Here is a 25,934-nt window from a genome sequence, read left to right as displayed (position 1 = left end):
TTGGCTGCCGCAGGCGGGAGAGGGGACAGGCACATTACCACAGGCAGGCAGGCAGGCGTTACCTTGGCTGGCAGTCAGCTACCACACGAGCAGCAGATGGGGACATAAGCAATGCTGCTCCTCGCAGCGCCCACCACGCTCCGGGCGTACGGATCCTGAGGGCAGGAGTCAGTCTGCACAACTCACTAAGGTGCTACGGACCTCGGCATAGTTAGGGGTGGGCCCACTGCAGCAGCAGTAGCCTAAAGCTGAATGGAAAAGGTGCCAAAGCACAGCTCAAAAGCTGCCTTTCATTGATTTTAAGACACAGGAGTGCAGCAGAATTAAAGTAGTTGCTATGGTAATGAAACCCGCCATATGTCTCCTAAAAGAGATGACTCTTTGGTCATCATATTGGTGACAACTTGCAGGTAAGTCACATCCCTTGAAATTGCACTTCACAACACTGATTTACCTTGATGTGGCTCCTGACATTTACCTTCTGAAGCAAGGAGTGTGTTACTGCGCTAGAGAGGGTGGGAGGCTGCCTTCCCTTCAAGCATCAGCAGTTACACGAGCTGTAAATAGGCTTTTAGTTGTGTTTTTATTTATCATCTGCATTACGTGCCAGCACTAAATTCCTATTTGCTCCCCAATAATGAACATGCATTTTCTTGAACTAAATCAAGAACATGCCTTTGAGCTGGGAAAAAAAAAATACTATTAGACGCTGTTGTACAAGAAATAAGATTTGCTCAATAACTCTGGATAAAATTAGCAAAAGCGTACCACAGAACGGAAACTCATTCAGCGTTCAGTTGAATATAGTATTAAAAAAATGCATTGATTTATCACCCATATCAGTGGTAGGAGTCACTGGAATGGCTTTTATCTTGACTAAAAGAAAACCACAGCAAAACTAGTGAAATGTAACAACAGATTATACAGTGTTTAAAACTTCAGGGAACTTTGTCCAGTAAAATAAAAAAGGTGTATCAAAGTTATGCCAATAAAGTCAAATTAATTTGGCATTTGAAGTGACAAAAAATTAATATATTGTAATAATTATGTCAGGGTTTTTGTTTTGTTTTTGAAAGGAATGTCAGAAGCATACTATTTAAAGATTTGAATGGTGCATCTGTTAGTTCGCAAGTCAGCTAGCTTAGTGTCTGGTTATAAATTGAAAGCACATGTAGTAAAGCTAATACAGTCCTCCTGGAAGTTTTGATACTTAAGACGTTTCCCAAGAGCAAAAAATCTTAAAGCAGAATCTTGACAATTCATAGGCAAGTTATTGCAGTTTTGTTCTCCAAAAGAAATTAATCTCTACATAAACTGTCAGCGGTATTATGAAGCTTTTCAGAACATAGGAGCGCAGAAAGAGCATCTCGAAGCTGACGAGTCACTTGCACAGATGAGAAGCTGCCAATGCTTAGTTACGTGGTGAAACAAGCACTTTTCCAGAAACTCCGCATCTTCTGTTAATATTAAATATGGAACAGGGGGTTTACCGTCAATGTGTTGACAACTAAATCTATGAAGCTGCAATGGTGTGAAAGAGCCCGATTTGTTCCGTGTTCTGGGATCTTCAGCAGAGGAATCTGATGCTTGTCTGGGAGAGCTGTAAACTAACGGCACATCAGAAAGCATTAACAGGCAGCACGGCTGCCTCCACTACCTAAGATTTGACACGTCAGTATAACTTATTAGACATAGGTCGTTCTTAAAGCAGAGGAATTTAAACAACTCTAATAAATGTTTTTAAGATTTTTAAAGGTTAAAATACTACGGGGAGGTACTTGGTCTAATGATATTGCAGACAGTACAGTAAAAACCGATGCCAGAAATGACAAACTGCATCCCTTGCAGTACATATGACAAACTTCAATCGAAGGACACTGCAGCTTGCCAAAATGCTGGGGTGCTACACTTAACTTGCATGAACAAAATAATTGTGAGCTTTTTGGTTTGTTTGTGGTTTTTTTGTTTGTTTGGGGTTTTTTTTGTTTTGTTTTAAATGCAGAGATGTTTCCCATACTTCTAAGCACACAATATTTCATAGCGTGAGCAGTTTTAAGTCTGGATCCAGATGAAATATAATTCCATAATAAAGGTAAGAAAGTCACGATCTGTGATACAGGATACCATGGGCCTCATGTGGACTTGCTTTTTGTTCAGCACATAACCTAAAGAGCAAGAAATTCAAAACTGAGTATCTGTTTTAAGCGCCAGATGCAAAAAAAAAAATTCTGTTTGGCCTTTAACATTCCATACTATGTGCTACCCTTTAACCAACAAACAGCAGTACACAGATTTACAGTGGAAACAACTGCAGAAAAATCTTCTTACATAATAATCTTCAGCACAATCAGTTTCAGATTTCGCATAGTTTATTTACAAAATGGTCTGATAAAACATCCCCTCCATACTTACAGCTCTCTGCCACAATACACGTTGACTTTAGCAATGTTTAATAGCACCATTAGAATATTATTTAAAATCAGGAAGGATCTTGTTGCAGTTACAATGATTCACAATCTTTTACATCCATGGACGAAGTAACTTTGAGCACACTAGGACTGTTTGCAGTTCCACAGTACAGATTCCTGGGTTCACACAAGGCATTTTCAGAATTACCAGTTATGCAAGGTACCCATAGAGTCAGTAGCTACTATAAGAATCTTCGAGCCACAAAGTTTAGACTTCCACCATATTTGTATAAAGTTATCTCCATATCGTTTTCAAACAAGGCAATCACGCTGAATACTTTTCCAGTGCTTGTCTTCAAAACAAAAGCAAGAAAGAGAGACCAATTAAGAGTTTTGCTTTCACTTCCCCTTGCTTATTCTCAGTTAAGATTCTAACCCCAAGCTTTGCTGAATACAAGCAAATTCAACCTGCTTATCTGCCACCACAGAGCCGAGACACCGCTGGGAACAGAATAAAGGCTTATTGTACTGCACAGTTTAGATCTGTCTGGGAACATGCTACATACCTATCGATAACAAAGAAAACGCTATTTCCCTAAGATGGCAGAAAGTATTTTGGGTGTACGGTTCCTTCACACAGAATGGGAAGCTGAAGCTTCTCTCAAATAGTTGCACCCTTGTCTTTAAAAGGGCCTGAATGAGAGATGAGACACAATTCTCCCCTAATACAGTGCCCATGTGGGGGAAAACAATGCCCAAAAGAACAATCAAGAATTTCAGGTTGCATAATAAGTTGCATAGATCTGTACTTTGGGAAACTTCAGTAGCCATGACAAACTTTGGGCAAGACTATAAGCTTACTTTCAAAGAGAATGAAGTTTTGGTTTTTCCTGCTTTCATTCATCAGGATTAACTTTCCTTTCTGTGCTTTCAATCACCATCACATTCAGCAGAGAAATTAAAGAAAATATTGCAAAGATACCTTAATATCCAAAGTCATTCCGGGCGACAGCTCTGGAGGGAACAATATAGAAAATTGCTCTCTGCCAGTGAGACCCAAAGTACTTGGATTTTCCCCAGGAAGAAACTGAAGTGGAGCTATACCAATTCCAATCAACTGACTTTTATGAACCTTCTCATAGCTTTCAGCTAGGACAGCTTTCACGCCCTGCAAAAATACAAATGATTTTATATTTCAGTACAGTAGTCACAGTGAAATGCAAAAGTAAGCTTCAAATACACATTATGTCCAAAAATCTTGCAATTCAAACAGAAGAGTAAAGAGAGTGTGCTTTGTAGAGTCCTGTAAGTAGGTAGAGCCTTTTCGCTTTACAGCTAGAGGACAGTCAATGAGCCAGAGCAGGGCCCATCCAGCATGCAAGGGAGCTGTATAACAGACAGTGACCGTGCTGCAGTTAGCAGGCAGGAAATGCCAGACTGAATGTAATTGCTTCCATTACGCCACATGAGTAACTGGCTGACTCAGAATACATGCTGAATATTAGTGGAAATTAGGTCTCCAATAGCTAGATATTTAATACCCCACAGAGACTGAACAGAAGTCAGCACTAGATAAATGTCTAATTTACCTAAAAGTCTGGAGTCCAAGACGGTAAATTACATACTTAGGAAATTCAGATTTATCCTGACTAGTGATTCTATTCTATGAAGGTTCTAGCAAAGAAATTATTGAGTGGAAATTTAAGACTAAGGACAGTTTCTAAACACATTCATGCCTAAAACTAAACAACATGTTTTACCAGAAAAAAACAAAACCACGCCCCCAAACCCAAACAAACCAACAGTACCAGTAAAAAAGGCCCTTTTGCAGCCCAGTCTCTTGAGCTACCCAGTCCATACTTCTTTCCTGCTAGAATAATTACAGGGATGCCTTCTTTCTGGTACAACTCCGCTGCTTCAAACACGTCTAGCTGTGGAATAACAAAGTGAAATAGTCTGAGCAAGTTCTAAAGCTGTATCACAATTTCAGAGCAGCTACACAAACAAATATATTTTACCGTTTGTCCTGATGGGAAGTGAATTGTTTTAGGAGCTGGTTTTCCTATGAACTTATTCAGAAGCTTGATATTTGCAAAGGTACCTCTTGTCATCACAGCATCGTTACCTCTTCGAGCTCCGTAAGAGTTGAATTCACGAGGTGTGAGTCTAGAATTAAAAGCATATTTAAAAGGGAATCAGTATTTTTTAAGACTATCTTGTTTAAAACAATATTATGATTTTTATGCTAATTATTGCAGCATCTCTAAGTTTTCAGTGCAAGATGTAAAGAACTACTCATCCAACAAATATAATCATTATAAATTACGAACAAAATGTGTAAATAATTGCTAGATTATTCATGAGGAAAACTGCCATTTTAAATTTGTTTTCTATGACTTCATTATAAAGTGCTATGAGTAGTATGGTACTTACAGAAGAATTATGGGGAGACTGTTCTAGAAAACAAGCCTGTTTACTAATCCTCTTACCTCCACCAGCATATTTATTGACAAGCGTTGTACCAAAACAAGAGTTTTACTCGTAAATCAAACAACCATCCTGGGATTAAAGGCCCATTAATTCTTTTTTTCTTGTAATACTACTCATTCAGACTTTCATTAGAAAGAAGAGTCCACACCACAGGCTATTATTTTGTTGTGCTTCACTGATACTGTAATAACACACCTTTGCAATACAACCCAACAATATAATTTCCAAAACCCTCAGCAGAGGTGTGACCCTGACTAGCTCAGCACTGCACTGCATTCTGCGTCTTTTTAGGATTTCAGGAGCAGTGAAAAGCACCCACTACCACTGCAGGATGCTCGCTGATGCAGAGGTAAGTCACAGCATCACTCACATCTATTTATAAAACTGGCCTTCATTTTTTAAACTCTGTACGTTTCTAAAGCTTCTGATCTGTTCTGCGCATCTTTCTGGTGGCCTGAGGCCGATGACAGTAACGGTGACTAACCTCACATTAACAGAACATCAGTCACCTGATTTGTAAATCAGTACATTATTTCTGCTTTGGCATGCATTTGGCAGCAGATATTACTGTAGCAACAGCTATGAGAATGAGTTCTTTAAGAGCGTGTCTCAGCTGTTTGTTGTAGCCTTAGACAGAGAACACAAGAAAGGTGATTACTGGGATTGCAAGACAAGTGATTACTTATGAACGCCAGTAACAGTTACAATTTTGCTTATCTGTGTACTATCTCCACTTGTTGCAGACAGGCATTTATAAAGGAAAGCAACAGTGCTGCCCAGTTATTTGGCACGTGAAGCAGTTCTGATATCATTAGAGCTGTGTAATAGGAGAAGTCCTTACCCTTTGTTGGTCAGATACTTAGCAGCAGCACTACTCCTTGCAATGCTCCCAGCAGGGGATATGTGATCTGTCGTTACAGAATCTCCCAAATAGAGCAAGACATGGGCATTTTCAATCGGTTGTGGTGAAACTGGTTCTTTGGCCTAAAAAGGGAAGGGGTGGGGAACAACAACAAAAGAAACACATTTTTCTTCTAAGATCCTTAGAGACATAAAACGTATCTGTAATACAGGACAGCATATAATGTACAGGCTCCACTCATTCCAGAGATAGAAATAGTATTTAAAAGACTGAAAAATGAGTGATAATCAAATTCATTACTTTAACATTGAAGCTTTACTGGAATAGCTATTCCTTTACTTAAATGTAATGCATATAATCTGGTGTCCAATGTACTTACAAGTTTATCAAAAAAGGAAGGACATCTGATATAAGTAGATTTTAAATCCCAGGGAAATAAAGTTGACTCAGGTGTTTCCAGTGAATTCCATCGTTTATTTCCTTTCTACAAAAGAGAAAATTAACCAAAAAGAACAGACAAATCGGTTTATGATCTTTTATACATTCTGAAACCAAAGACTCCTGTTGATTTTCCTTTTAATTCCTCTTACATACTATGAGTTACCTCATTGGATGTTACTTAAAAATCACTATTTAATACAAGTATCATTCTCACTTAAGTCCTCCTTTACAGTAATGGAAATAACTGACAAACCAACCACATTCCACTGGAAGACATTATAAAGCTACAATGAAACACAATCTTATGTAGAACAAAAGACCATTCTTACCTCCATTTTTTCTTTCAATTCCTTAAACATGGATGATATCACACACTCTTCCTCCACTGTGTGAAGTTCTCTTCGGGTGGGCCAAATATCTCGTAGGTAAATACTTTTGCCATTAAAGCCAGTGCCTGAGTAAGATTTTAAACAGAACAGTAATTTAGAAGAATAAAATATTAGACTTTATATTAGAATATAAATACGTACATATTCAAGTCTTCAGAGATGGTACCAGATATGCAAAGAATTTCATCAGTTAAGTGGATGCTTTGCTTTAGCTATGAGCAACACCAAACAGAAGTGTGCTTTTTTCCAAAGAAATGCATGCTGAAATCCACGTGAAGAAACCTCTTCTACATATGCATTAGATGCAGAAATGGAAGACGTGAGGAAATACTTACCCAAAGGCTCAGTTTCAAAGTCTATTCTAACCGTGCCTGCAATAGCGTAAGCAACAACTAGCGGTGGAGAAGCAAGGTAGTTGGCACGGACACAGTCACAGAGACGACCTTCAAAGTTCTTTGTTCCGGACAATACTCCACAGGCAATTATTTCACCCTGAAAAGCAGACTCAGATATATTTTTCTAGGACTCTGTGGTACTTCAACAGCTTGTGCTATTTTTTGTTGACTAGGATTCACTTTTAGCACTCCACTTCAAATGTTTATTCTAACGCTTCAGTTTAAAGGCATTTTGTTCTCTCCTGCTACCCTTTCTCCTTCTCCTCCTTTTTCACTCTTGACCTCTGGATGTGTCCTCCAGTCAGTTCAGTGAGCTCCTCTCCTGCCTTTTATTTCCTGTATTTTTCTTCTGCTTCACAGGAGAAAAACACTGCAGCTGTTTAGACACTGCTAGTTAAAAATCACTCAAGCACATAACTCTTAAAATCCTCCTCTTCATTTATGATACAAAATCTACACATTGCATCTTCCATAAAATGAGATCCTATGTATTTATCTTGTAATTTATATCTGTATGCTACAAATACTATTTATTATGTTTCCTGTACATAGCAATCAATTACCATTGTCTCCCTCTGACATGCAGATATGTCATGCGAAGTCCAAACCAACAATAAAGTATATTTTACTATATTTCTTGATCACTTAGCTGGGTGAGAACTATATTTCTGTATTCAACAAGCTGTAGAGCTTTACCTGCTTTATTGCATTCCTGATGGCTTCTGGCAAGGGGGCAGTGTTTCCAACACAGGTTGAACACCCATAACCGACAATCTCAAACCTGCATTGGAAAAAAACAATCAAGTAGCACATGAAATGATCATTAGCAAAACAGCTTTTTATTTCATTAGGAATCACTAAGAAGATTTTTCTTTTTTCTCCTTTGACAATGAGACTTTTCAGGAAGTGAACAGCAGCCGCTACATCTCACTGATGCCAGTGGGAAGGTACAAGGTAACTTTTTTGTAGTTGGTCAAGATAACTCAAAATATCTCAAGATGTTAGTTCCATAAGTAATGGCAAAGCAAAGGCAGTAACATTCCCCACAGAGCACAGCATCCTGTTTTGTAAGGCACAATTAACTAGATTGCTACTGAAAAAACAGAGCTCAGATGAGGTAGATATCTACATATAGTAAATCATAAGGTGAGAATAAACTGGAGTAAAACACAACTTTAAGTCAGCAAGTAGTTAAAATGACAATCTAGTAAGTTAAAACCTAGCCAACCCAAAATGAACAGCAACTGTATTTATCAACCTGAATAAGCCCCCTGCGTACTATTTTCCTGGAGTGACAAATGAAGTAGGAGTCACAACTTACCCAAGCTTACTGAGGTACGGTAACACTCCACTTGAACTGAGGTAATGTGTAACCATTCCACTGCCCGGCGACAAACTTGTTCTGATGTAGGGCTTAACCACTAGGCCAGCTTCAACAGCTTTTTTAGCCAGGAGTCCTACCAAGAAAGAAAGAAGACAGCTTATGTTTTGTATATCCCTTAAAAGAACATCTATATGATGCTACCTTAGTTAAATTAAGCACAACCCCCCCCCCAGAGGATGAGCAGACCTTCAGTTTATTAAATTATTAAAGCAACTACTTGCCTGAATAAAGTTTCTTAATTCATAACAATACCATTCAGGTTTTCATTCCCATTCCTGTAATTTAGATAGCCATTTTCTTTTCGGTAAGAAAAATCTCTTTCCCATGTTGTAGCTGACAGTGCAAATCCATTTATTCTTCTTCTGACAAAGGCCGCACAGCCTCAAAGGGAAGCTTGCCTTGGCCACAGAGGACCTCCAAAGAAGCAAGCAAGGTCTGAGAGAGGATTAGCCGTTCTGGGAAAACGGCATGCAGCTAGCAAAGGTATGGCATGTACTCCTTAACTAGTGGCTAAAGTGCAGAACTGCTCAGCAACACGGATTTTCTCTCCAGACTCTGCAGCTAACTATAGCTCAAGCTACTGTCATCCAGGAGGGAGTCAAAGATAAAGCCCACCTCCTGCACCAATTGTGTCACTGTGTGCATCCACCTGAAGAGAGTCCTAAAACCGGTTACCTGTTCAAATACTACCAAACGTAAATACTTTGTAATTACTATCATTAATATTGCTTTATGACACAAATTTTGAGATTGTATTATTGAAAAGTAACTTTCATTATATAACCTCCAGAACAGACCAGGAGTTTAAGGTTAAAAGTTTACAGCTTCCTTTAAATCAAGTCATTGCAGACAACCTACACAAGTGAAAGTAAAGGCTGTGTAGACACAGGAGCATTAGGATCAAGTTAGTTGTCACTATCACAACATACCTGCAGCAAGCATGACAGATGGATTACAGTTGTTTGTACAGCTGATTACTGCAGCAATGACAATGCAGCCATGAGATAGCTTGTATTCGTTTCCTTCATACTGAACAGGTACAATGTCATTCTGTTTCTCAACTGCAATCTGAAAGCCTTTAACACCAGACTAGATGACAAAAATACATGTTAGCAGTTATCACAATACAGAAAGTACGACATTACAGCAAGCCCAAGTAAAACCCTCATTTTAAAATAATATGAGGCTGTCCCATTAGGAGCCCTTAAACAGATTTTAAAAGCAGCCCTCAGTTCATGCCTCTACACATACATGAAAGAGCAACCCCTTACAACTACATGTCTAATTCTATACAATACTTGTTTCCAAAATAGAAGCACACACAAGATTTTACTCGGAAGAGGATTATAACTAAAAGCACACTAGGTCAATTAACATATCACACCCTCCAGCTCTTCAGCACTCAGTCATCCTCCAGAGGTCCCTTTCAACCTCAGCCACTCCGTGACCCATGATCAGTTAGGATTTCTCTCTCCAGCACAACCGATCACTCCGTATTATACACCTCATTACAAGCCAGAAACACTAAAACCAACAGAAAGAATTTTTACAGTGTGTCTAAATGTCTATGTTTCTAATACTGCTGCCAGTCTTCAACTTTAATGATAAACACTAAAAATTAAGATGCACTCCTGTACTATCTGCGTTCTTAGATACCTATGCGTATCCATAACCAAAAATATCACCTTCGGAGTAAAAACACTTCCTCTATGAAGTCAAGCTAAGCTGCAAGCAAAAATCATTTGCTAAGAACCCAGAGCACTGATTAGCTAGGAATCTTGGAAGTCCTTCTGCACCTCCTTTAAGATACACTGAATTTTCTTTTCTTGGGGTAATTCTGTTTTGGAAATTAAGTAAAATGCATCTGTTTAAAAAACTCTGAAAATGAGAAAATGTTTCCCAAGTTTATGCTTTTTGTTACTTTAAGTTTTTCCTCTCTCGCAATCTAAACTGTGAAATTAAGGATTTTTGGAAATTCATGTTCCTGACAAACACACCTATGATTTATCAGCTATTATCCCTGGGATACTTGTCAAGCAAGAAAAGAGTATCATTGGATCAGCTGTTTATTATAGAGTAATAAGGAGGGCTCACAGCAGGTGTGCAAGGTATAACTAACATAACATTAATTCACACAGATTATTGGAAGCACCTTTTGAAGAGTACATCAGTTGTACAAACCTTTTCATTTAAGCAGGCTTGGAAGTCACTTTTCATGTTATTAACAGCCACTCGATCTTGGGACCTCTTGGGTCCACTGACATATGGAATTATAGAACTTAGACTAATTTGCACTACCTAAAGAAAAGAAACAGAAAAGCATGCATTATCAACCCCAGCCCAACATTCCATTCAATGTACTCTTGAGACATTCAGGACCTCTTGGGTTTAAAATCTGAATGTTCCGAGACATTAAAACTCTGGACTTTCATTTTCAAGACTGCCCACTGTAAAAGGCTCTTCATCTTATTCGAAGTGTTTTAACATTATCCCTAACTTTGTACCATCCCTAAGACTTACCTGATCACTCAGGAATGACAGGAATTCAGTATGGTAGTTGCCATGAACATTATTGTACTTCCCTTCTTTCCACCACCCCCTTTATATTTTGCAAACGTACTCTGCAGCCCAAAATTGTGAGTTAATAAATACAACTTTTATTAAAACAATGAAAATTACAGCAAGAGACAAAATTGTTAAATCAGCATTAGTTAGTTATTATGAGAGTCAAACACACAGAAACAAGTCACTTCGAGCATACCTGGGAATACTCAGGTTCTCTGGAAGAACTCTCATCATTTCTAAATAACTTCACAGCTTTAAGATATGCTTCCATGACCTCAAGCTTGGCCTCGTCAAAACCTTAGGAAGGTTATTTCAAACATGAGAAAAGTCACATTAAAAAAATAAATACACCCACACACCCCCGCCTAGTTCTCAGAAATTAAGACTGTTTAAGCATGTCATCCAAAGTATTTTTTCAAGGCACTTCCATAACCCAGCCTCCAGGAGCTATTCAGGAATGACACACAAATTAAAGTACTTTTAAATTTATTTTTTTTTTTTTAGATTAGCTTAACTTCCCTTCTTATATCAAGGAACAAAATAAGCTGTTTCAACTCCAGCAGCTGTAACTCTAATTAAATTTACAGATTTGTCCCTGAAGTTCATAAAGCTTTTCTCTGTTAAGATTTACTTGTTTAATACAGATCACGTGCTTAGTTGATAACAGCCAGTATTACTTGCTACTGTTTCATTTGCTCTGCACTGACCAGACAAAACATGTTTGTTATTAAATTAAAAATGTTTAACTCTTATTTGAGAGTGACAGATTTCATCATCAGAAAGGCTTACTAATGTGGACGAGGTTTTTTTTGACATCTTTTACCCTGTGGCTTTCTCTATTTGCAGTAGCTTGACAAGGAACTTACATCCTCCAGCTTAGCTGGAAATGCCAGTGAAATAAGACTCTTCAAAAGAAAAAAAAATTCATTGTTGAAAGAATCAGAAACCCGTTGTGATTTGTTTTGCAGTTTCACTTATTTCTAGTAATCATTTTAGATTTTGATTTTGTAGGGAATCTACAGGTGGTTAAGAGATTCATTCCATATCAAGAAGATTTATATTCCATACACTTTTCAAAATATAAGTGAGAGTGTTGTTAAAACTTTTCTTTTAACAGTTTACCTATGCTTTCAAAAACAAGGACTCTGGACATTGAAAAACAACATGATGTTGGTAAATCAGGTATCAGACAAATGAACCAGACTGGACACAAACCCCAAGTGCAAGTCAGCTTTCCACATGCTGGTGTTGCGCATACAAAAACCACAGCCCCAGGTAAATACAGGGGATACAGAGACAGACAGGCTACAGCCAATAAAGCAGGTAAATAACTCAGACCCAAATGCCACGTACTACGCCTCCCACAAAACTAGCCAACAGTAGATATGTGCAGTACAGTTTTTGTGGTAGGTATTACTCAGGTGCATGAGATTCTACAGGATAAAAGTTGTAGCCAAGTATATTCTATGACACAGCCTGTTACCGTATGGAAGAATATTACAAACTAAATCCACGTCAGAACTCTGCAGAAAGTCACCGTTTAAGAACTACAGAGTTTTAAGCAAAAAAATGTACTGCCACACATCGTATCTAAGACACTATTACAATGAATCACTATTTTAATTTCATCTTTACCTGTATGCTTTAAGTGCTTCAACGTCACATTATCAACAGGGAAAAAGCTCAGAATAGCACCATATTCAGGACACATATTTGCTATTGTGGTTCGGTCTGCTACAGACAGCTGGGAAACTCCACTCCCAAAAAACTCAACAAATTTTCCAGCGACATCGGCTTGCCTAAGTTGCTGTTTAAAAGAATACACAACATTTGTTATGTGAAGAGGTACAATGCAAGCAGTATTTGTTCCAGCAATTCACAATTATCCAGTCATGAACATTTAAAACAAAAAGCTGAAACCTTAAGGCCCATGTTGGCAAAAAAACCAACCAAAAAACAAACCCCAAGTCCCATTAACATACTGGGCTCTAAAAGTCTACACTGGAAGTTCAGAAAATAAAACACAGCTCCACCTGCAACCGAGGTCTTCAGATTTCCTAGTTGAGGACAAATACACACTTCTTAAAGCATCATGCCAGGAAGAAGAATGTATTTTCAAAGCAGTCGCATCTTGTCAATGCTTTGACACTAGCTCTGCAGCTACTACAACACTGACAGTTCAGGCCACCCTGGCAAAACCCTCTCTTCCGAAAATACATTCTTGAGTTCTACCAGCTTGCAACCAGAGGTAGGCCTTGTGTCTTGCAGGAGTATTTCAGAACAAAAAGGGTATCGAGGGTATCCAGAAAAAGTTTTTGCACTAGAGAAGCAGCCTACATGCTGTCAGCAGGAGAAAAATGGAAAACACAGCTTCTATCCCCTGCCCCCAACCCTGCACACATAGTTTTCGGGGTTTTTTACCTATTTTTTAGTGAAAGATGGCCTGTAATCTAACCACTACAGAGGGAAAAGAAAAAAAAACACTACTCTGGAGGACTATTAAATAAAACCAGTTAGAGATTATTTGTGTCTTCCTGCACTGCCATGACTGAAGGTATACTAAAAATACTCCCATTTCATTCAGTTCTCAAACATCACTGGTGAAACTTGCAACAAACTTTTCTTTGTTTGAAAAGGCATCAAACGCTTACCTTTGTAATGCTTAGAACAATATCTATGGACGTAGCGAGTGGGCTGGCTGTGCCTGTCAGCTCACACCCAGCGACCTCAGGCAAAGTGAGAGTAACCGGCATCCCCAGCATGACTGCTTCTGTCTCAATACCCCCGACACCTGGAAGGAGAATATTAGGTTGCTTTTCATCAGTTTAAGTAACTGACACTAAATACATTGAGGTAGCTAATCTATATTCTTCTAATCTGATAAATCTAATCTAATCAAATCCTTCCTATTAAGCCTAAAGGCTACAGCAATAAATGCAGAAGTTCTGTTAAATATTTTACATGAAAAATAAAATCAAGCAAGACTACCTCTGAAGTCAGACTTCACGGTCAACCAGAAAATATTTTATATCTAAAATTAAATGTTCAAGAGAAAAGAAACCTTCATACAAATTTTATACTGCATGTACAAACAACAGTTATTTGAATATCAATTGGGTCTTGGTTATTTTCTCTTTAAATTACAAAAAACATTTTATCAATGGAAAGAAGTGTTTGTTTTTGTCTAAAAATAATCTCAACATTCTGAAGAATAATTCAAGGCAGAGTTTGTTATGCTTGAGATAGAAACATCCAGTGGGAAGAGAGTATTTCTCAGCAATGCTTTAGTACACCTTTCAAAGTGCTATCAAATTATTCTGAGCATACTTACCCCAGCCCAAGATACCCAAACCATTTACCATGGTTGTATGAGAATCTGTGCCAACCACGCTATCTGGATATAGGAAATCTTTAACATCAAAAACAACTCTTGACAAATATTCCAAATTAACTTGATGTGCCATTCCAGTCTCAGGTGGAATTACGGAAATATTCTTGAAAACCTTTGAACTCCACTATAATTTTTCCAAAATGAGAAAAAAAAAAAGGTGCATTTTTTCAGAGGTATATTCAGTTCTTAGAACATAACTAAAAAGACACAACTAATATGCAATAAAACAGGACTTGCTATTTACGAAAATGGCTTTTGCTCATTTGTCAAACAGAGGTATGTGATCCCCTTGGACTCTGTACATTCTTAATCATCAACAAAGCCATTCATTCAGCTCCTGTTGAAGGCTGAATCAATAATTCATACCTACCTGTCAAAAGCAGGGTTGCATAAATCTTACCTTCCAGTTCACACAACTGATTTCGGGCACAGCTAAGACTATTATTTAGGTGACAGAACCCGAGCGCTTGCATTTATAGCAGAACTTAGTTTAGGTTTGATGCTCTGTGATGATACTGAAGATGCAATTTAGAAAAATGTCTTGCTACCATGCAAACTCGGGATGCTAGATTTAAAAAAGCCGACATGAAAACTTGTAACAAGATCCAGCTTGGCAGTTCCCCTCTTTAATATGTAAAAGCTAATTTACAACTCTCAGAAAGAAACCTCCAAGTCTACCTACATGAAAAGATTTTTAGAGCGTTGCATCAGATTCCTAAACCACGTGGATGAGGATCAAATACCAATGTCGCAGATGCCTGGCTAACAACACAGAAGTTGATATTCACCACACAAGACTTCCATTAAAAACGAGTTTACTGGTACTGCTGTCTAGTTTCAGAGCAGCAATGTCCCAACATCCGCCTCTGTTCAACACTTACAACTTCAGTACGATTTGTAATAGAAATATGGATAAAAACCTTTTATTCAGAAACGCATCATGACCTAAGGCACTGAGCTCATTAAAAAGCATTAAAAAGACTAATGCTTCATAAATACCTGCTTTGTCCGCTATCTTCATGCTGACAAGAACCGAATCAAACACTCTGAACTTTTTCAAGTCAGAATTACAAAAAATTATCTCCCCTTTAAGCAACACCTAGGTTTAGAGCTTCTGTTGCCTAACAATTTTTAGATTTAAAGTCACAAACCATGTTATCAGCCAATTTTCTGTCCCCACATTAAATTCAGATTTGAGAGTCTGACATTTCCAAATGATTATATTAAATTTGTCATCTAAACTGGCAGACAAATGGAGCAAGCTCTTAAAACAACCAAACCACAACACAATACAAAGCCCACAGGTACACAGACATAAAACCACAACACAATACAAAGCCCACAGGTACACAGACATACCTTAAAAAACTGAAGCCTCTCTCTATTTCTGCCAAATTCCAACTCTTGATTTTTCAATACTGTCTCAGGCCTAGGAAGATAGCAAGTTTACAAGCGCTGTCATAGTTTATTTCAAATTACAGAAGAAAAAGTTATTTTGGTTGTTTGATGAAAGACTCATTTAAGCCTGCAGCACAATTTGAAGTGGTTTGTTAGAACAAAGATAATTCCCCCCTTGCAGCAAGCTTTCTGTAAACAGTGAAAAATAACTGATTTCATCTGTGCTGTGCTTGAGAACATAGTTATTCTAGGCATAGTTTGCATAAAGCATTTGATCTCAAAAATACTCATTTTAAGATATCTAATCCAAACATGTACTATAATACACAGAAGCTTTTTTTCCTCCCCTAATCATTAGGTTGCACACCTCAAGATTCGATATAGTAAAGAACCACAATGTTCACTAGTTCAGGTAAAAACACCCTCTCTGTTCAGTACTAGCCCATCGGCAACTGAGTAGAACATCAGGGTGATTGTAACCACCCTCCATTTCTGTATTTTTTCCCTCCAAGACACGATTATTTTCTTCACAAGTATTCATCAGTACAGTCTTATAATATGAACCATCTTTTCTTAGTAAGTGTTATTTTCATAAGATACTGATACTCATTAAAAAGGAGTAATCCACAATTTAAGATTAATAACCTCTGCTTTGCGAAGGTGGACAAGGAAGGGAACACACTTGCTTTGTATCAGGAAGGAAGTCCATCCTCAATTTTCTAGAGGTGTATTTTACATCATGACCCTTCCCTTTCTTCTCTGCAGCATCAGAAGGTTAGTGGCTACACTGCTTTGCAAAGCCCCGAGGGACAGTCATCATTCACACAGCAGCTTAATAAATACCACTGCTGTTTTGCTGCCAGAATATTCAGAATATTGCTGAAACCATCACTAATTCTGCATTCCTATGCCTCTACTGAGCAGGAATATTTGCATATCTATAAAATCACCAGGACAATTAGCATATCACGCCACTGTGGGATACAGATTTGATCAGCTTTTAAAGTCTACACCTGTCCAGCACAGGAAGATAGGGATCTGAACAGTCTACCAGACAAAAGAGGTGGCAGCTGAAAGAGAAGGATGATACCATGTAATTGTCATAGATGGAATGGTATGCAGTGATCGGTTAATAATATTGAAAATCTGGAAGAGGCAGATAGATGAGGTTCCCCCAGGCCATTACACACAGGCAGGATATTCATTGAATTTCAACTCAATGACAGATGGACTGTGAGATTCCATGGAAGCTGGGGGATGATGTACAGGCTAGTTCTTAGTTCTTCTTTAAAAGACAGAGACTTTTGAAAAGTTCACACAGAAAAACTAGAATTTACTTTTAGAAATAAATCAGTGCTTCATTGATTTATTCATTGAAGTTTACTTTGTAACATACACAGGATCACTCCTATGCTTTGTTGTCCTTGTAAAGAAATGAGGGAGGTCTCAAAATTTAATTTAAAATTCACAGCCATGAGTCACCCAGTTGGCCATTTGCACTGTTTAGTAAAGCCCTTCCTGTAAAAGAAAATTATCATAGACTAATTCAAATCTGCTACATCAGACCTTCTTCTAGATGCTGAAACCTGTCTATGGCACATATGGAGAAGAATACAGAAGGATGTTAGGAAAAAAATAAATAATCATGTATCTATAGGCAGTGCTTAACAACACAGAAGGGTGCAGATAATTAAAAAAAGGAAGCTTTCATACTCAGGCACCGGCTGAAGATGGAAAGGACAGAGGAGAGGTGTGTTCTCAATCTGCGCAGAAAATTGTCCTGAGTTGCGACTCGAATCTCCGGCGCTACAGGGCCCCTTGCAGCCAGTCTGGCCCCTGCAAGGCAGCTTCCGAGGCTGCGCTTTCAGTGGAGAAAGCTTTGCCATCGGCTTCTGTGAATCACCACCTCCAGGATTTGGAGCATTCTGTATTGCACTGTAACATTAAATAGAACAATAATTTAGACATTAGGAATTTTGCTCTTTTTTCTCCTCCTCTGTTTCTTTGCAATCCCTTCAACAGATTATAAAATATTATCTGAAAAAAAAAAGTTATTTTACTACAACCCTAGTAAACTACCACTGGATAACTTAGTTAAGTAATGTAATGTCGCAGTAGGTAAATGAAGAGAACTGGATTGTCTGAAAGATAAACACCAGATAAACAATTTGTTCACAACAGACCAGAAATCTTTATAAACAATGTTGCAAAGGCTAAACTCAGGGTTCAAAACTTTGAAGGTGTGGGTAGAGCCTCATTCAAGTGCTGGACTTGCTGAACATGTTTCTTTTTTTAAGACAGTGCTGTACATGTTCTGTTAAATCCACAGAGGAATGATTACAGACAGAGCTTTCTCAAGGCAAGAAACATAACTTTATTATTTAATTAGGCTTTTTATACAAATTCTCAAAGGCTCAGATAAATTTTACATAGTCAGAAGTAAGACAGAAAAGTGTTGTTTGTTTTTTTAAAAAAGTCCATATTGTACACAACCTTCTATTTGTACAATATGCAGTCTTCACATGAGAGCAAAAAATCTTCTGTGAAACGTGAATGACTCTTAACCTCTCAGTATCTACCAAATCATGGATTCCTAATTAAAAACCACTCCTTTCTTCTGCTTTAGTAACACAGAAAAGATACTTAGTTATCAAATTGCAGGATATTGCCTGGCCTCAGAGGATACCCTGTCTAAATCCCAACTTAGCCCACCAGCCCCTGATCAGCAGGAGGTGGAAGCTGTATAAAAGCAGCACAAACCATCCTGTAAGCGAATGGTTTTTATCACAGGGCAGCAGCTGCTGAGATCCTGTGAGCTTTCTAAAAGCAAGACTCCAGCAGCCGGATTTATCATTACAAAGCAGCATGTTGAGACCTCTTGCCAACACTTGGTCTTTCTGATAATTTTAGGCTAGCCTAATTGCAATCGAATCGGCTGTCCCTCCAGACACAAGAACAGACAGACCACAGGACCGCAACAACACATACGCAACACCACACATGATTTGTGGCTTCTTCCTCTTCACTATTCTAACCAAACTGAAATCCTATATGTATTTGGAACATCTACAGAAATGACTCATACACCCATGTCCATTTGACCACAGGCTTTTCTTCCCCATGAACTTTTAAAATTCCCAAAGAGTAATTTACAGAATTCTGCATGAGTTTGAAAGGCTCCATGATGGAGGGGGCAGGGCAGAATGTAGAGGGGGAACTGCATTATTTACTTAGTGTTTACTTCAGCAAACACTGAATAAAATGCAAGCTTTTTCCTCTTCTGCAGTATTATGTTTCTAGCAAAATGCAGCCCCAGGCTGTTTTCATTACATTACTGCCTGTCAGAAAAGGAAAACCACGCTGTTAGTTTTCCAGTTCCAATACTTTTCCAGACTCCTACAATTACACTTCTCTCTCTGCAAATACATGCAGCCTTTTTCAATCTGTTGTAAAATCCAGGCCCATAAAAAAGAAATATAAAAAAAATCAGTCCTAAACTGTGGGCTGAAATGACAGTCTTTCAGTATGACCAGTAGGATTGCAAGCCGTTTCTCTGGAGCTGTGACAAGGCAGCTACATTTAAAAAAAAAAAAAAGTTGTGTTTAACATCAACAGGAAGAACAGGGCAAAGCGAAATTACAAACTCCCTCTGCCTCATTCTCTCAAGACACATTATTTTCTGGAAACCACAACAAATCCAGTTATTTCAGCAATCTCTTGCCCAGAATTCAGGTTGTCAGTCAGCCTTATCCATAACCCCTCATAACCATTCCTTCTCCCCTCCAAGAGTATTATTTTATGCATTTTTATTCAGCCCTCTTTCAGATACCATCAGGTGTAGTTTCAGGGATCCACACATGATAAATGATTTGATGAGAGAGTCACAAGACCAGAGTAATCCGTACTTCAGTATCAGAAAAAACATACGGTTCATTAAAAAAGTGAGGTATGTTACCATTTGCTGAAATCAATCTGCAGAGAATGGTCAACAGTAAGATCAGTTGGGCAGGCAGGATTGACTTTCACGGGATCTCCTCCAGCATTTCTCACTGCTTCCCTCATGGCAGCAAAATCCACCATTGCCGGAATTCCCCTAACAGACAGAAAAACAAAATAGTGCAACAGCATGGGACATTAACTCACTAAATATACAAGCGTCTTTTTAATTTTAACTTTATTTAAGTCTAGATCTACCTAAGTTCTAGTTCAGATAATAAACCCCTACTATTCTATTCTCTAAATTTTAAAGAGCTTGAAACATTTTTTGAAAGTTAACGGAGTTGGTACTCATTCACAACAAGCAACAGCATGCCTGAAGATAACAGACTAAACAAGAACATAGAAATGTCTTGAAGAGGAGAATTAATTTCTCTTTTGTCTTGCTATGCTTCTGAAGTGTGATGGTACTTTACAACAAAACTCATTTGGAGGTACTTTTTATCTTTACGATAGAACCTTGCTATGCAAACAATGCTCGTGCTACACATTTGAACACCTCAGCATGTATTATTACTCTTCTCACAGAGCCAGCCATTTTTGAAGCTCATGGTGTTTTACAAAAACGTTCTTGTTGCTATTCCATAGACAAGTGTGCCTGAAGTACAAAACTGAGATGAGGACAATGTTTATCTAACACAGTACTATATAAATCTTCCTGACCTAGTTTTCTAAGCAGAAGTTACCTCATTTTTATTATTATCACAATTCCTTTTTTAATTATCTCACTTATTGATAAATATATAGTTAATGAGTCAGCACAACAGTCTAAATTTAGTATTTGCAAATTGGAGAAGGACTGCCCTTTTAGCTATGCCATGCTCAAATCACAAAGAAAGTCAATATCCTAAGAGACTTCTTTTAAATATATGTATTATTTATGGATTCAATTGGATTACATATACTTGTGGAGTAGGCAATATTTAATCTTCAGTTATCTCAAGTAAGAATTCTACATATTTCAATGAACTGTCAGCCATCTGGCTACAGCCAAAATGTCACCACTTCCATTTGTGTTTTGGCTCTTGGCCTGTAAAGTGTTCCTTGTAGGCCAACAGCTACAGCCTCGCCAGCCTGCACTAAAACCAGGGTATCCCATGGAACAATTCCTACCCCAGCATCACATGTAATTATCACAAGGAATCTACTGGACAGCAAAAGCAGTGCACAGGTTTCTACTAAGAAAGAGAGATACGCCAGTATCAAAAGGCTAGGTGCTACTTATTTTCAAGCCAAAGAACTGTACATACAACTCAGTGAGTTTACACAGATTATTTCAGAGTTTTCGGCACGTGTGCACACACACACTTACGTGAAGTCTTGAAGAACAACTCTGGCAGGACAGAAGGGCACTTCAACATTATTCTGTTTTGTTTTCCAGTCTAAGATGTTCATAGCATCTGTTTCTTTCACTAAGAATCCATCGCAGTTACGGATGCTGGATTCAAACAACACTCGTATGGAATAAGGCAGAGTATCTAGGGTAAAGCAAAGTAACTGACTTAATTAGTACAACACTTTCAACTTATGAAGTTTTTTAAAAAAATTACAATCTCGCAATTCTAACAAATTCGACTTTGCTAGGGATTGGAGGGATGAGAGCTACAGGAGCCTGCTTTTCCAGTTGCCTTTGGAAAGATCGTTATTACACAATATGGAACAGCAAGTTGCAAAATGTATACACTGCAGAAGATGAATTATCATATGGGATTTGAACAGAAGATACCAATAGCTTGACCGCACTGTGTTATGACTGTGACATTTAAGAAGGTATGCTAGGCTGGCAGGAGGGAGATATAAGGAATCTAGAGCTGAGTTTACTGATCACAGTGGGTAAAAAAGCAACAACAATTAGAATATTAAAAAATTAACTGTAAATTTCACGATTTCATTACTTGAGATATCAAGCCAAAAGCATCCAATGTCAGACCAGAAAGTATTCTGCCATGTGCCCTAAAATTAAACACATTTCATTAACTATAAAGAAGAATGACATTTCCCTAAATACAACTTTAGTTCGTTTGTTACTGATCTGGATTAAGGTATTGACTAGAAGCAACTTTCTGGCACAAGAAAATTTAGGAAACTGGAAGTGAGAATGTAAAACGTGGGAGGAGAAAAAAGCAACAGACGTCACTACTACCTGCAAACAAAAACATCAACATTAATTCACATTTCTCCCCAAACCCCATTATTTTCAGCACCATTCAAGCAGGCAAATGACTCTATGAGAACAGTAAGAAATATTAAAAAAGTAAGTTGGAAGAAGAGGGTGAATCAATTAAGTTCAGGCTTTAACAAAAAGAGGTAAGATTTGGTGTTCTTGACCTAGTCCATAAGTTTGTCCACAAACTATTAATATAGGATTTGCTGATTCTGTTCTCATTGTGTGTCTTCTCAGATATTATCCATTGCTGTCTAATTAGACAAATCACCCAAAATAATATCAGAATGTCACCAAAAACATGTCTGATCAGCTGTAATGCCACCACTCACTTTATTTAAAAGTCAAGTTACCAGAAGAAACTGTTTGGGTTTTTTGTGGATTACAAATAATAGGGAGTGCATCCTTACAATGATAAATCTGAGTGTCCAATGGGCTGCTTGGCAGCCATCAACTATGGACAAGCAAGACCTACTCTCTATTAGGCACTCGCAAGCTCACATCTGCAATATTGTGTGTAGTTTGGGCCTCCCAGGATACAGCAGATCTCAAGAAATGGTATCACATCCAGCGAGAGGCCTTCCAAGATGGTTACAGGGCTGCTGCATCTGCCACACAGGAGCAGTTGGGAGACCTGGCTCCACTCACCCTGAGAAGAAAAAGCCAAGCAAGCTACCTGTAGTTGCCCACAACCTAATGGGAACTGCACAGAAGGTGAGGCCTGGCTTCTGAGAAGTGCACAGTGAAAGGACAAAAAAAAAGTCACAAGGTGCAGGAAAGAACAACTGTGACAGGATAGAAGGAAAAAGAAGTTCACAGGGAGGGCGGTTAAGCACAAGATCAAGAGAGGTGGCGGAACCTCCACCCTCATAGATTTGCAGAGCTCAATCAAGAACAGCTCTTCAAGTTAACTCTAGTCCCAGCAAGAGGCTGGACTAGATCTCCAGACGCCCCCTCTGCTCTTTCTAGCTACCATTTTCCCCATAACTGAATACTATTTTAAACACTAGAAAATCAGATTCTCCCCAGCAAACTGGCAAATAAATCAATTAACATTTATATTCATAATCTGATTAACTTAAACAGGCACTTATTGTCAGATTCTAGTCAGAAGCACCAAGGCAGAGGGCAAACAGGTAAAACCCCAAATTAATGTTGTAGGAACAAATGGAATGAGCAACTCCAGATGCTGGATACGCTATCAGTGCTGTCCCACACCGTGCCTAAATTTTACTTAATACCTTGCTAATACGTAGTTAATATGAGGCTTCCAACTTCTGCACAGAAGTTTCTATTAGAAGACAAAGACACGCTTAGTCAAATCTATTTAGACTCCTTCTCCAAATATCTTCAGGAATATCCACTGTTGCTCCAAGCTTTATGGCACATCTTAGCAGAAAGTAGTATCTTCTGTTTATATTTCCACTCCTGTCATGAGGCTTTTCAAAAAACTGCTGTAGAACTGACTGGTTTTGTTTCTGCCACACTACTGCTTCTTCCTGGACAAAGCCACAAACAGAAGCATTCTACCTCCTTCGTACGTGCTTATCTGAAAGATTAACTTCATTATTACAAGTTGTAGAAATCTGCAAGAGCAGACAGCTGTTGCACAAAAGTTTCATCAGCCACTGTGCACTAGCTCCCCTCTCTCTTCACTTCAAACAATAGGGAAATAATTTCTGTGGCCAAATACGGGTTTAAAATGAAATATCCACTGGTAATTTTTTAGTTAAGAAACACATCATGAATTCTGTGAATATAGGAGAGTAATACAGACTTTACAAACAGCAAAACTGAAAAAAAATATAATCCCAGATACCTTTAATATGTACCTCAGGTAAGTATTTTAGTTTAACATGAAAGCAAAGGGAGAGAATAATGAAAGTATGTTTCGATTATCTGCAAGAGTAAAGCCTATTCCAGCTGACACTGATCTATAGCTCTCTCCATCTGCATGTAACCCCCCTCGCCCATCACAAGTGCACATACTTTTTATTTTTTAAAAGGTACCCAAACACAGAGACCCAATAAAAGTCTTTTTGGCACATACCACTTAGTGTTATATTACACACTAATGACATGCTGAGATTAAGCAATTGTTTGGACACCACAAAACCTCACCTTTCTGCAGCAATTGCAACAGAAGCTATATTCTAGTAAACACAGATACCTACTATATGAAGTTGCCGGTAAGGTAAAACTAGAACACCGAGAAGTAGTAGAAAATTACAGTAACAACTGTATTTATTGTTTAAATACTACATAGAGGTTCTCTGTCACTTCATTTTTTCCAAAAGAAAAATTATTGTGATTTAGAGTTTTGCTGAAAACTCCAGCAACACCGATACTTTCCCCCTTACTGAAAAAAAGCTACATGAAGTATTACCCCCTACCAACTTCATAAAGCAGTAACAGATTGGAAAATTATAAGCCTTCAAATATACCTATTAAGAATTGAAGTATTCACGACTGCATCTCCTCACATTTGCCAGCATTAAGTGGTGCATGTTTACTGCTGGTACCATTGTAATTGCAAACAACTAAAAAGTGTCATTACCATACTTGGCGCCTCCAAGCTTTGAGACATTGTAGAACTTCTTTTGCGGATAGTTTCCTAATGCTTCAATTACCGGCTGGTAAGGGCTTCCTGGGGGAAAAAAACAAACCAAAACAAACAAAACCAGTTACAGCTATAAAAGAATGGAAAGTCTGAGTCTGATAGAGGACTCATAAGAAGAGCTTTTTATTTCTGATTTTGCCAAAAATAATGTTCCTCTAGGACTGTAAGTACATCATAATATGGAAAGGTTTCTAAATGGATTGAGACACCTAATGATGTAGATGCGTGACTAAGATGAATTTTAAAAGTATCTGTAATACCAGGTATATACAGGTCATGCAAGTAATCAGCATAGTCACACGCCTGAATACATTTGACCTTTATTGTCTGAGTTTACCATCTACAAAACAGGATAAATGCACCTCACCAACTCAGATAAGAGATACAGGTCTTAATATAGCAGAAAACATAAAGCATTAAATGCCTTGACTAATGACAAGCAAACAAGAGACAAAAATAAACCTCATAACAGCTATTAGGTGCAGAGAATAAATAACTTCTTGAGAAGCAGTGGTTCATAAAAACGTTTTAATGCAATTGCTAACAAACTAAAGGGACAGGGCCAGTGATATAATCCCTCAGGCCTAAAGAATTTCAGATACTGAACGTTTAAGGAGAAAGCCTAGCACACAAACAGCGGGGAAAATGGTGTTAGTTCTGACATCACCGAGCTGCTCCTTGTAAGCACAAACACCAAACGCTGGATCTGCAGCAGAACACCCTTTGTTTGCCGTTTGCTTTGATCTTAATACACTACAGTTATACTTTCATTGGAAAGCAAACGCTGCACCACCAACAGCTAACAACAACTGCGTCACTTGAACATCTAAATAATTTAGCGTGACCCCCCCAAATTAAGCCGACCTTAGGCCTCGGCCCTACGAGCAGGCAACGTTATGGGCACCGCATCCCTCTCTCGCCGCAGCGTTTGCGGCGGAGGGAACAGAACGAGGCACAAAAATGGTCGTCGGGAATAACGGGAGGCCCGGCGGGACGGGCGTACCGCCGCGGCCAGCCGCCGGCCCCCGACAACAAAGCGCCTCCCGCCGCGGGGGCAGCGGCCGCCGGGGGCGGTAACGGGCCCGGCTGCCCCGGAGCAGCGGGGGGGTGGTGGTGTCCGCCCCGGTCCCGCCCGCCGCAGGCCCGGGGCCGCGCTCCCGCACAAAGAGGGAGGCGAATCGCCTCACACCGGCGGGGGCCGCGCTGCTCCGCCGCCGGCCGGCGCGGAGGAGGGGGAAGGGGCGAGGCGATAGTTCAAGGCCGCCGGGGGTCCCCTGAGGGCGGCGGCGACCCCGCTCCCACTGACCTGGCCTGACAGGGTCCATCGCTGGCGACCATATTAGCTCTGAGGGGAGGGGAGCGGGGGTCGGGGGGGAGCGGGCCCGGGCGGGGCGGCCCCCAGCTCTCGCGAGACTGCGCCCAGCGCCCCGC

The 25,934-nt window shown here is 39.0% G+C and overlaps 1 protein-coding gene across 4 annotated transcripts; it reads right to left on the bottom strand.

The window, feature by feature from the left end:
* Positions 1–564: 564 nt before the first annotated feature.
* Positions 565–25,934, bottom strand: IREB2 (iron responsive element binding protein 2). Of its 4 annotated transcripts, none has more exons than XR_012589111.1 (23): positions 25,810–25,934; positions 24,441–24,530; positions 21,032–21,197; positions 19,679–19,816; positions 17,437–17,658; positions 15,685–15,754; positions 14,266–14,449; positions 13,586–13,725; positions 12,570–12,741; positions 11,131–11,231; positions 10,551–10,667; positions 9,299–9,458; positions 8,307–8,442; positions 7,682–7,766; positions 6,926–7,082; positions 6,531–6,655; positions 6,140–6,244; positions 5,740–5,882; positions 4,427–4,574; positions 4,217–4,339; positions 3,391–3,576; positions 2,413–2,761; positions 565–2,165 (listed from the first exon to the last, which is right to left on the bottom strand). XR_012589111.1 is itself a non-coding variant. In XM_074601450.1 (22 exons), exons 1-22 carry the CDS (start codon positions 25,826–25,828, stop codon positions 2,651–2,653), a joined length of 2,898 nt encoding a protein of 965 aa, XP_074457551.1. In that variant the 5' UTR covers positions 25,829–25,934; the 3' UTR covers positions 565–2,650. The 4 variants fall into 4 exon arrangements, 2 of the variants coding, with proteins under 2 accessions (XP_074457551.1, XP_074457552.1); XR_012589112.1 differs by lacking the exon at positions 565–2,165 and adding an exon at positions 9,754–9,893 and having other exon boundaries at positions 2,355–2,761; XM_074601450.1 differs by having other exon boundaries at positions 565–2,761.

The sequence above is a fragment of the Larus michahellis genome, chromosome 9 (genome assembly GCF_964199755.1).
Source record: "Larus michahellis chromosome 9, bLarMic1.1, whole genome shotgun sequence".
NCBI classification, from domain to species: Eukaryota; Metazoa; Chordata; class Aves; order Charadriiformes; family Laridae; genus Larus; species Larus michahellis.
This window is presented reverse-complemented; position numbering and strand designations above follow the sequence as displayed.